This window comes from Clytia hemisphaerica, unplaced genomic scaffold (assembly GCF_902728285.1).
Source record: "Clytia hemisphaerica strain Z4C2 unplaced genomic scaffold, Clytia hemisphaerica genome assembly, whole genome shotgun sequence".
Taxonomy (NCBI): domain Eukaryota; kingdom Metazoa; phylum Cnidaria; class Hydrozoa; order Leptothecata; family Clytiidae; genus Clytia; species Clytia hemisphaerica.
This window is the reverse complement of record NW_027103794.1, coordinates 8,178-20,567: the sequence shown is the minus strand read 5'-3', so window position 1 is coordinate 20,567 and position 12,390 is coordinate 8,178. Positions and strand designations below refer to the sequence as shown.

General features: G+C 33.1%; 1 protein-coding gene across 1 annotated transcript; it reads left to right on the top strand.

Annotated features, from left to right (window-relative positions):
* The first annotated feature begins 3,362 nt into the window (after positions 1-3,362).
* Positions 3,363-6,893, top strand: LOC136806302 (uncharacterized). The gene is made up of 13 exons (XM_067062858.1): positions 3,363-3,412; positions 3,764-3,805; positions 3,916-3,954; positions 4,193-4,225; positions 4,362-4,454; positions 4,612-4,688; positions 4,880-4,990; positions 5,170-5,211; positions 5,357-5,413; positions 5,598-5,666; positions 5,850-5,924; positions 6,114-6,230; positions 6,744-6,893. Exons 3-13 carry the CDS (start codon positions 3,948-3,950, stop codon positions 6,891-6,893), a joined length of 831 nt encoding a protein of 276 aa, XP_066918959.1. The 5' UTR covers positions 3,363-3,412; positions 3,764-3,805; positions 3,916-3,947.
* The last annotated feature ends 5,497 nt before the right edge of the window (positions 6,894-12,390 follow it).

The window sequence follows — 12,390 nt, the reverse complement described above, 5'->3', positions numbered from 1 at the left end:
TTACAAGAACAATTTTATATTACTGGGTTTTCTAGAAATAGGTGTAAAGTTTTAAAAAGAAGTAATAATATAGCCCTTTTGAAGAATTAAGATGTTATAAGCCTATTGCCTTTGACTTGTCAACTGCTTAAAATCCACTTTATTTTTGAAAAGTTAATGCAAATCGTACCAGTGACGAGGTTTATGAAATTTCAAGTATAGTTTGAATCTAATTGACTTTCTTTAATCAGGTTTGGTATCCGTGATATTTTATAGATTAAGATGCATCGTAATGTTCGTTCTTAAATTTTGTGAATCTCAAAGAAAAACTTACCTCTATAAGTTCCCAAAGAACTGCATCCTCGTTTGCATTGTTTGTGTCATGTTATGTAGCTGTTTGTGTATGTTATATAGCTGTTTGTGTATGTTGTGTAGCTATTTGTGTATGATGTGTAGCTGTTCCAATGTCTAAAAATAGTAAGAAAGGTTATTTAATTTAATTTAAGCCAGAAACTTTGACTTTTGAATCCATATTTGAAATTCTCAGATTTTTAAATCAATATTTGCCACCATTTTCAAAGTTTTATTTTCTAAGATTCAACTCAAACTAGAAGTTTTGTTTGTTTAAGTTTCATTACAGATTATAATTGTAAATTTTTCATGCAAGTTGAGCAGGATTATTCTTGGTTAACATATTTTTTTTTGCTTAATAGCTGGTAAAATAAGTTTTCTAATTTTTTAAATCGTTTTAAGTCTAGATCTACTTGACCTGAACCATTTTCAAAGTTTTATTTTCTAAGATTCAACTCAAACTAGAAGTTTTGTTTGTTTAAGTTTCATTACAGATTATAATTGTAAATTTTTCATGCAAGTTGAGCAGGATGGGAGTGTTTATTTTTGACACCATTCATGTATTAGTCCATTTCAATTAGTTATAATTTTTATTATGTCAGATTATGTTACTTGTGAATAATTTTGTTGGAAAATCTTTGGGAATAACTAACAGAGTCCAATTAGTACCGTCAATTCAATTCAATTCAACTGCTCTAAACTCGTAGGCAAAAAAGAGTGGAATTTCCGATGCATTTTGGAAAAGTAAATGGATTTTTATCGTAATTTCCGACCACCACTGGAAAAGAAAAATTATTTCCGAGGCTAGAAAAAATTTAAAAATGCACGTCGTCCGACGGGGGGTAACAAAAATTTTCTGGAATTCGCCCATTCGCCAATATAAGTTTTTACCAAAATTAGAAAATCTTTGATTCGGCGAAGTTTAAAAAAATTCCTGTTTGACCAAAATTAGTTCTCGCCAAAATTAAAAAATCTTAGATTAGTTCGTTCGTCAAATTAGTGCTCATCAAAAAAGGTTCCCTTAAGCTTGGTACTCACTATTTGAAAAAGTGGCGTTTAACACTAAACGCCGGTGTGTAACTTTATACGCGCACGTCTAAAACCATAAGATCTCTAGTGAGTACACTCAATAAACGCCAACGTTTAATTTCTACGCCTGCGTTTAATGTTAAACACCGGCGTTTATCGAACTTAGAAAAAAAAATATTTAAACGCGCATATCAAAAAACTTTGATATGTGCGTTTAAAGTTCAAAGATACCGCCAATGTAAACAAGATTAATTCTTTTCAATTCTTTTGTAATTTTTGGCTTTTACTTTCGATTTCGTTTCACTTTTTCCCTCTTTCTCTATCCCTCTTTGCTAAAAAGCTCCCAGTGAGTACCATGTGAGTACATAGATGATCTGAAAAGTTAAATGCGTGCGCCTAGTGTTAAACGCCACTTTTTTCAACAAGTGAGTACCAAGCTTTAAAGGTATTATTTTGGGAGGAACTACTTTTGAAGAAGCTTTTTCATCTTAAATTTAACGATTGTAAATTGTAAAGATTATTGTTCAAAATGTTATAATCTTCAAGATAGACCATCAGACCCACCTCCCTAAATTCAGGATTGGGTGACAGCAACCAACCACCTTCCAAACACAGGATTTAAGTCAGTAATTTGAAACAATTTACAGTTTTTGCTACTGATTAAATCTTAAATTTATCATATCAATAACAATATGTTGACCTCCAATCCTGCCTCTTTTCGTATTTTTTTTGCTTGGACCCTGCTAGAAACTCATTTCAAAGACAGAATGAATTAGAACTAACTAAATCTAAAAACACACTTACTGTACTTCAGATTAATGGTATTTCAACAAACAGAAACCAAGCAACAAATTGATTTGCTCAATCATCGAAACACCCCCAAGACAACAACACACTGTAATAATTTATTTAAATTTTGTTTCTACCTCTCAAGGTGAAGGTCAAAGAAAAAAGGTTTCATCGAAAGAGACGGTCAGAGCTCAAACTGCTCATGCTTTCAGGCTAAAATGCGGAACGTAATGTCGCAATAGGATCTTCCCTTTTCATTCCATTCTGCAATTTATCAACATTTGTTTTGATTTTGTCGGCTCCGTAAACCGGGTTGACCCGGTTCCAAAACCGGTAGAGATCACTTTTCAAACCGTTTTGCACCGGTTTGTATGTAAAAATCAACAAGCTCGAGATACTCAATTTTAGAAACTTTGACACCGATTTCTCAACCGTTTTAAACCGGTTTAAGTCGGGAAAAACCGATCTCAACCGGTGTGTTGCGAGTCAAAACCGAGTCAAAACCGGTGTGTGTTTTTGCTGTATGGAAATCGCTTGGCAGGACACAATTAAGCATATGGCAAGCATTACTCGAGCCTACGAAAAATGTTTTTTTTCCTGATTTTGGATGGAATTTTACGGATTATCAGTATTTCCCTAAATTTATGCTTTAGATTTAAGCACCCCCACAAGCATTTGTAATTTGCAGGTTCTTCCCATGATTTAAAAGACAATTTTTTCAGTGACATTAATTTTCATTTAATAGAGAACAATTACACAAAAATCAGTGTTGGAACAGGTAAGAAGCAATAATTTTGTTACTGATTATATCTAAGATACAATTTCTACTGCATCTTTGAAAGGATCTAGGTGTCTAGGATCTAGGTGTCTACTCTCGGGTACCTAATAGCAGTCCCCCCCCGGCTAATTAATTTTTCGAAAATTTTCCACCCAGGACATTCTTATTCCAACCCCCCCGCTTATTAATTTTTGGGAAAATATTTTTGAAAGTTCCCTCTTTTGTCCTAATTCTGCTGTATTAGCCTCCTTTTCAAAAATTTTCCACCCAGGACATTTTTATTCCAACCCCCCCTGCTTATTAAGTTTTGAGATTTTTTCCAACCCCCCGGCTATTAGGTACCCGAGAGTACTTGAAGATGAGTTGCATGTTAATAATGGGCAAGCAATCATAGGGGGCCTTTGAGCACTTTTAATTATTTGCATATTTTAGGCAATCCACCAGATCTTGAACTTGCAAAAATAGGGAAGAGCATTTCAGAAAAAGGTACAGTAAACAAATAGTTTTAGAAATTTCTTGGAAACATGATACCTTTGATCTTATATGACTACTTTTTTTGTTGTATTGTTATTTTCTCAAAATAAGCATTTGCAAGCAAAGCCTTGCTCAATCTTCAAACTGTGCACCTTATTAAATTTCACGTGAATTAATATTTATAAAATTTAAAATCTAAATTTCTGCCAAAAACACTAGGAAAATTAAAAAATTAGGTGAAAAGTGGTTGATTTGTGAACTTAATCCACGCAAAAAAATTTGGATTCTCAATTCGCAAAAAAAAAGTTTACTTAAAAATTAATCCACATAAGGTAGTAACTGTAAATGTAATTTATTTTCAAGGTACATCACTGCAACATGGATTTATCAAGCCGCCCAAGAAAGGTACATAATTTTAATTTTAGCGTATCAATGAAAAGTAACCACGTGTACAAATTTCTGATTTATTTTCTTGTGTACAACAAATATATATTTATGTTCGTTCTTACTTTCAGATTCCTTGCAATCAAGTTTGAAGAGGCCTAATATGGAAGGTACACTTTAATACAGTATTAAAAATCCATGTTACAATAGAAAACTACCAATCTTAAATAAAAACTGAAAATATTTAAAGATTAAAATCTAACAAAGTCACAATGTTTACAAAATATCATTATAATTGGGAAGGGTTGTTGAACTGGTTGTTCCACCGAATTAACAAACTTTGGCTCTGATAAAATTGTTGGTTTGCCAAATCTATTTTTGAATATTTTTTTTAAATTTCTTTCTTAGGTGCCTCAACCATTGTCAAGCCCCCAACTGAAGGTGAGAACAACTGAAGTTTTTGAGAAGCTGTATAAATATTTTGGTTTGCAAGAAAACAGTTCTACAAGCGAATTTGGATGTTTAGCAACAGTTTATAACCAATGGAATCTAAATTTGTTCTTCTTTTTTTACTTAGAAAAGTCATTTACAAACTTGAAAAAGCACTGCCATGAATGTGACCTGAAGGAAGAGCTATTGGTCAAAAAAGAGAAAGAACTTTCACAATGCAGTAAGTTAGCGCAAATAAATTAGAAAAATGAAATACTTTTTGTTAAAAATTGAAGACAAATTATGGCTAAATTGACTTCAATGTTGTTTTGTCCACTCTGGATGCTGTATCTTATGTACTTTCATGTGAAACAAGCAATAATAATTTTTTTCACTAGAGCTAACTTTGGAGAAAACTGGGTGTTTGCTTCCCGATCTGGCAGCAGTCATTGGCCAGGCTACACTAGCGTTCAAAGTAGGTCCACTTACGCAACTTCAATATCTTTTAAGTTTTTAATATGAGTCTACACTCTCCAATGAGTTTGATGAAAAGAGGGGAGCTTAACAAAGGAACTATCATGTGAAAATTGCTAAATTAAGATTTCTATTTAATATGTCCTGAAAAGGCAAATTGAGAAATGCAGTTTAAAATTCTTTATTATGCAGGAGGGTGGTCATGAATTTGCTGGCGATCCTGCTCACGGTCAAGGAAATATAATCCCAGAGACCCTAATAACCAAAAACCAACCCGAGGAAATACTTCCATTTAGCTGTGGGGTAAGTGCCTCAAAAATTGAAGCTGTGTGCAAAGCCTTGTAAACGTGTTCAAATTATATGAGACCACATTGATTGGTTTCCTTTTTCTATTCAAGCTGGTACAATACTCAAGAGCTTATAATTTAAAATTAAGAAGCAAATAAAATCTAAAATTGACCTAGCTCTTAACTCTTTTACAGCTAAAAGTCCCAGATGCATCCCCTTTTCAATTGGAAAGAAAGGTATGAATTTGTGAAATCAAATCAATCAAATCCAGTATGACTACAGATTACAAACATACACATTGTGCATCTCCATTGTGAAGAGTTACCATGAGTAAATTCCAGTAAATTGAAACTTTAAGAAGCATTTTTTTTTATCATTTAGGGCGGTGTACTTGGTAGAGAGTTATTCAGCACACCTAAATTTCAAAAACCAAACAAAGTATGATAACTTGTTATTTTGATTTTATTCATAAGGACTTCTGTTTTACAATGAATCTGATTGAATTTTGAATTACATTGAATAGTAACAGAAAAACTTGACAATTTCTATAAAAAGAGTACTTTCTGTAAAAATAAACAACCTTATCTTGTGACCACGTAATGTGAATTTACTTTTCTTTTAGAAACAAAATGTAAGATGTGAAGTAAAGAAGTCCCTAACATTACATAGCTACAGTGAGAAAAGAACGCCAGTAAGTGTTAAATACTCAAAAATATTTTGTTATTGTAAACCTCAAAGTGATGTAATAACCCAAAGTAAGATTTGACTCAAGGTTCTCATGGAATCTGCAAGATTTGAAATGAGCTTTTTCAACAACAGTTGAGCAAAACATCCCCATAAAAAGTCTTGGACAAATTTTTACGTCTATTTTTAGGAGCAACATACAACAGATGAAGCTGGGTCATCACTTTCATTGCCAGGATGCAGTCAGCTTAAGAAAGTTGTTTCTGTAAGTGTTTAATACCCCACCTGCTAGTATATTTCCTTTTATTGATCTGAAGCGCTCTAAACTTCCTAGAGGCTTAGTTGTATAAACCAATCACATACTGATATCCAAAAAAGCAATTTGATTGGTCAAAAGTTCGAAATTTCACGAGGTCAAAGAAGAAAATTAAAAATTTTAATTTGTTTCTTTCAGATAAAACAATCAAATCACCAGCCTTTAGACAAAGATCAAACCAGACAGTTACCTTCCTTTAAAATGTGGAAAGAATTCCAGCTTTTGAAAAAAGGTTTCTCAAATGGTGAAGACCCAGTAAGTAAAGATTTAAAAAGTTATGTTGATGATGTTAATCTAAATTCAGCACTAAAGCCACTATTAACTCATTTTTTTCAAGGCAAGTCCATCCAAAGTACACTAGGAACATGTTGTTTCTTTTGATAAATGACAATTACTTTAATCGTATAAATTTTAGCGAGACTAATTTTAGCGTTTTAGTGAGTTTTCCCTATTTTCGCTAAAATAAATCTCGTTAAACCATGTTCAATCGCCAGATTGCTAAAATTTATCCACGCGAAATTTCTGGTTATATTGCCTTGATACATTTTAATCAATAGGAAGGTTTCAGTGCAAAAAAATGCTATGAAACGAATTCAATCAGTACTAGTATTCGCTAAAATTTATCCACGCAAAATTTTTTGAAATCGTGATTCGCTAAAATAAATCCAAAAAATCTATATGCTAAAATTAGCCTCGCTAAAATTTCTACGATTAACGTAGTTTTTTTTTCAAACTAAAAAAGATTTCTTTTAACTTATTTCTATTCAGGTGGTAAAACTTCCCTTCACAAACCATATCACTGCAAAATTCAGTGAACTTGATGAGATCAGGCAGAATTGTGATAACTTTGGCAATTGGAAGAAACTGGTAAATCAGATTATGGTGCTAAAATTTACAAAAGAACAAATGGCAAAGTAATTATTTGTTTAAGATTTTATTCCTATCCAAATGCCAAATTGTATGGTATAAACGTAACAAAGAGAACAATTTTTTAAAATCACGCATCAAAAAAAACTTGTAAAACAGTAATTTTCTATTTTCAACATGTGACATTTTGTTTTGATTTTCTATCCCGCTGCATACTAGCCTGGGAATCCATGCTATGATTTCTTCTTTGATAAACTGATGGCGAAATGTATAGCATGGTATGGGTTGAGAGTTTGAATTTCTCAGATCCTAATAACGGTTGAAAACATAGCCAATCAAATTTTGTTATTCTTTTACTGGTCACACTTTCTTAGAGAAAGCGCAACTTTCGAAATTTGGTTTTTATTTTAGTAAGTGAGGACAGGGCTAAATTCGAATTTCCCACTGTAAAAAATGTGAGTCCAATATTGGACTCACAGCTCGAACCCGTCTTGTGTACATCAAATTATAAAAAAACACACGACGGGTCTCCTGTCTAGCTGCATACGGTTTATTTACAAATTTTGTCACTACTTCATGTCCCTATAAAGAAAATTGCTATTTTTGGCAATATTTGCTGACTTAATGTCCCACTTTCTTGCCTTCTGACATGTTTTTGTATCAATGGAAGATCCCTTTTAATATCATTTTCAATATTTTCAAGTACCTTAAGGAAAGAATTTGATACCGTGCTCAACTGCTCTAACTTGGGACGATTGGTCAAAACATGAAGTAAAAATTAGATTAAGATGTCAGATTCTTAAAATTCTGGTTAAGGAAGTTAAGTGATAAAATAAAATTTTGGACAAATAAAAACTTACATTATTTCTTCTGATGAAGTTCATCAGCTTTAGGCGCAGTTGACAACTTCACTGGTATTCATACCAATCCATTGGATCCTTTGATCATTAAAGATTTGCAAGGTATGTTGGAACATCTGTAAATATTGGAAAAAAATTCCGCTCAATTTTCTATTCGACCCTTGCTTGGAAACTTCACATGATTTGTCAAATTTTGAAAAAAGTATCGGAAATTCCAGATTTTCCACCAAAAATTTGATTTTGTATAGACTATTTTGTATAGCATATTCAGGAATTTCAAAAAAACATTTTGCCTTGGAATTCTGCTGTCGTCCAGCCCCCCTGTAACAGACTTTAACTGGAGCCCAATGGTCATTCATAGTTATTAGTGACCACCAGAAGAAAAATGCAAAGACTGTAATACTAAAATAGAGTGAATTTCATTTCTTACGTAGAGTTATGCAAGAAGAAATATGGGGTCAAGAAAGGAGAGGTCACAAGGCAAATCAATTCAAAGTGTGGCACTGCACGTAGAAGTCGTAAGTCTTAGTGATGTTCTTCACTTATGTAAAGAAAATAGATCTTCTTTGGCTCAATTAATAAGCACAATGTAATCTTAATATAAATTTACCTTAGTAAGTTGTAAGTTTTCTGTAGATATCAGAAAGATTGCAAAGATACTTTCGGATTTTATGGCTTTTCCATTACCAAAAATTCATGAGAAATTGATCCGCCATATTGAATCGAAGGTTTTTCGGCAAAAGAATCATGTGGGGTTTGTTTGTTCTTTTAGAGTATAGCTAATAAAGACCGCCCGTGGGCGGTACGCAGGCGGGCGAAAGAAACAAAAAACGCCAAGGCAACAAAGTAACTAGGCTGCACGCAACCCCTCTGATAAGTTTTTTTTCACTGCCATTTCCAATGGTGAATGACAGAAAGAAAGATAAAGGTATAAAGTAGTTTTGCGTATATTTTTGGTCATTCCCATTTATTTAGAAATATTCTTGCAGTCTTATTTATTAAAAAATATACTTGTATATATATAATTCCAGTTTTTAGCAGCTTGTAGGCTTAGTCTGTTTATAGAATGTAGTATGTAGTATGTTTATAGGATGGTAATATCAATATTCAGGGATAACTTCTCTGTCAATCTTAATATCCATTATATATTTTTATTCCCTTGCTTTCTTTCTAATATTTAAATGTGCATAATAGTTAATAGGAAGTAGGAGGCCTGACAGCTACTGCTTAATTTGGGCCATTCCAGAATTTGTCTGTAACAGGGGGCAGATGACACAGGATTTCCGAGAGTAAAAGTTTCTAATTTCGAAGGTGAGAGAAGAAAATGTATGAATTTCCGAGGCAATTGAATTAAAAAAGGCAAAAAAGAGTGGAATTTCCGATGCATTTTGCAAAAGTACATGAATTTTCATCGAAATTTTCGACTACCACTGGAAAAGAAAAATTATTTCCGAGGCTAGAAAAATTTTCTGGGATGGACCATGGTAAAGCCGCAAAAAGTGTAAAGAAAAACATGATTTGTCGTGTGTACTGATGTGTACTAATGTTTACACCAGTTACAGCTTGTTTACTGGCTCAGCGTAAGCAATGAAATGTACTGCAATGTGTACTACAAGTGTACTGTAAGTGTACTGAAATGGGTCAGTACACAGTTGACTGTCTCATTTACGTACTGTATTGTTTACTCATTTCAGTACACTGTGTACTAGATTTTTTGAAGTACACAGCAAGTAAACAAGTACACAGTTTACTGTCTCATTTACGTACTGTATTGTTTACTCATTTCAGTACACTGTGTACTAGATTTTTTGAAGTACACAGCAAGTAAACAAGTACACAGTTTACTGTCTCATTTACGTACTGTATTGTTTACTCATTTCAGTACACTGTGTATCAACATAAAAGGGGTTGCGGAACGACCGTTCCGTTTTCGCAAAGCGAAGAAATCTCGACACAAACAAATTATTTTTATAAGTCAAACTTTTATTGATATATAATGTTTTCCAACTCAAGTCTTTCTTTTTTATAAGAATTCTATAAGAACAATACGAGGCTCAAAAATTAAATACGCCGGGTTTTGAGCAATTCAAAAACAATTTCAGGCTCAAAGTGCAAAAAAGGACAGCCAAACCTTAAAAAAATTTACTGGTTCTTATAAAAAAGAGTGCAAGTCAAGTGACAAAAAAGAAGACACATGTTTCTTCTGCAATGACTGACAACAAAGATATGACATTAGGCTTTAGGCTGGTAGTTTATCTGAATAAATCTAAAGACTTTTATCCCATTATTTTGTGACTTTTTGAAACAATTACTTAGCTCTCTATAAAACTTTTACAAAGACAAATTTATGAACAATTCAAAAATTATTATATTATTGATTATACATTTCCCTTCAAAATTTAAAAGAAAATAGTGCGTAGTTTGAAAGATGATCTTGAGCTTTTCAGCCATTAGAACCTAGTATAAAATCTCTCAAAATGTGCTACCTCTTTATGATACCATTCACTTCAACATGTAGTAACAATTTTCCGAAAAGGAATCAGCAGCCTAGCAATAATTTCCAGTAACTTATCAAGACTAGTGAGATTTTTTGCGTGAGGAAATTTTGCCTAGATTTGTGAGTCTATTTTTGCGATATTGTGTGTTTGGCAAAAAGATGTTCCCAATGTTTCATTTATAAAATCAATCCAAACCAGCCCAAACTAATTTTTTCAAGAACCTTGCCTTGCAGAATAAAATTCAAAAACTTCTATAATTCATATAAGTATATTAAAGTAATGCCATTACTATTTATTAGGCGGTAATAATAACAAGCGTTATCTACAATCTCACGTCAAAGAGTTTATGAAAATATAAGTTGATTCGCCAGTAAAAAAACACTTTTTTGTGAAAGATATTTTGTTTGAAAATATATTCGAGCTAGCATCAAAAGTAACATATAGGTACTTTTATCATTTAAGTTGTCTTTTGGGCTAAAGTCATCAATCATGCTTTTGTTATCACTTTATCGTACAAATATAAATCGGCATTATTCTAATTGATGATGATCAAGCTCCAATGTTAAACAAAAATCTCTCGAGAGTCAGCAAGCGATAATGGAATCAACAATCAATCAAGCCAAATCAAAATGATTCCATTATCGAATAAATATTGAAGAAATCTTTTGTCTCGTAAACATTGCACGGAATAACATGGAACTGGCACAATTTATATTCAGCAGGACCATTTTATTATTCTCCATCAATCACAATCTGTTCATACAGTCATAATGCTATGTATATTTTGGTTTTATGCTGCTTCTTTGTTGTGCACGTTCACCCACCAAAACTCTGAAACACTGCTGATTCAGCCAGTCGGCTGATCGGTAAAAGTCACCCATCACATCAATCAAGCTCCTTCACACCTGACCTGAACCCTGAAGACAAAAGAGATGGAAATAATTATAGTTAGAGTAAAATGAAATAAGCACACGACCCATATGAATAAAAATAAGCCTGTGGAAAGAAAACATGGCCATATGATATCCATGAAACACATGGCCAGACGGTGTCAATCGAACAACTTCGAACAAAAATCGCAATTGAACCAATCGAACGTAATCGAACGCGTTCGAATAATTGCGATTCGATTGTCGAACGTAATCGAATCTCAATCGAACGGCCGATTCCTGGGTAATATTCAATTGCGTTCGAGTAAGGTTAGATTGGTTCGATTGATTGTTAGCTATGTTCGATTGGTTCGATTGATTGTCAATTACATTGGATTAATCTTCAATATCGTTCGATTACGATTATGTACGATGAGTTTGATTGCGATTAAATTAAATTGGATCACTCTGTTAGAGCTTCTTAGCGTGGGCGGCCGAGCGCTTAAGTAACGTACGAAAGTGAATAAAATCTAATACAATTGAATCAATCGAACGTAATCGAATACAATCGAACGTAATCGAAGCAATTGAACAGCAAATCCTGGGTAATATTCGATTGCCATTCGATTGCGTTCGACAATCGAATTGCAATTATTCGATTGCGTTCAATTGCGTTCGATTGATTCGGCGTTCGATTTGTTCGATTGACACCGTCTGGACATGGCCGAGAAAAAAACATTTTGTTTGTTGTTTTGTGTGAAATGAAATCGAATTTAATACAAAAAAGTCAACACAAAGAAAAAGTACTAATGTAACATTCCAAAGGTAGTTGAAACTATAAAGGTGAAAAAGAATGAAGATTTACCTTTCAATGGGCCATAATCAGTCCAAAAGTTAATGCATGCACCTCAAAAACCGAAGAGATTCGTTGGTTTTCAGGGGCTTTTCAGGGCCATCTTTGTTGTTTTGAAAATGAAACGCAGAAAAAAAGACTGGGCCCAGACATCTGGAAGAAGCGGGAAAAAAGCAAAGGAGATAAAGTTTTTGTACTATTACTATTATTTGTACAAAAGTTGCAGTTTTCATAAAAGATCTTACATTATAATACTCAAAACATAGATTATATTCTATTAAAATAAGTAATTTATTTAATTTATTCGCGCCCTCAAAACGGTCGTTCCGCAACTAGATTTTTTGAAGTACACAGGAGTACGTAAGTAGTACACAATTGAGACAAAAAAATTTACTGATTGTGTACTTAGAAGTTTACTGCTGATTTTTCCTTAAGGGAGTTGTTTAGGCCATTTTGACCGTGTATTGA

Excerpts from the sequence above, each read along its gene's own strand:
- LOC136806302 (XM_067062858.1), top strand. Across the intron at positions 5,414-5,597 it reads AATTTCAAAAACCAAACAAA|AAACAAAATGTAAGATGTGA; the intron begins GTATGATAACTT and ends CTTTTCTTTTAG. Across the intron at positions 6,231-6,743 it reads TCTCAAATGGTGAAGACCCA|GTGGTAAAACTTCCCTTCAC; the intron begins GTAAGTAAAGAT and ends ATTTCTATTCAG.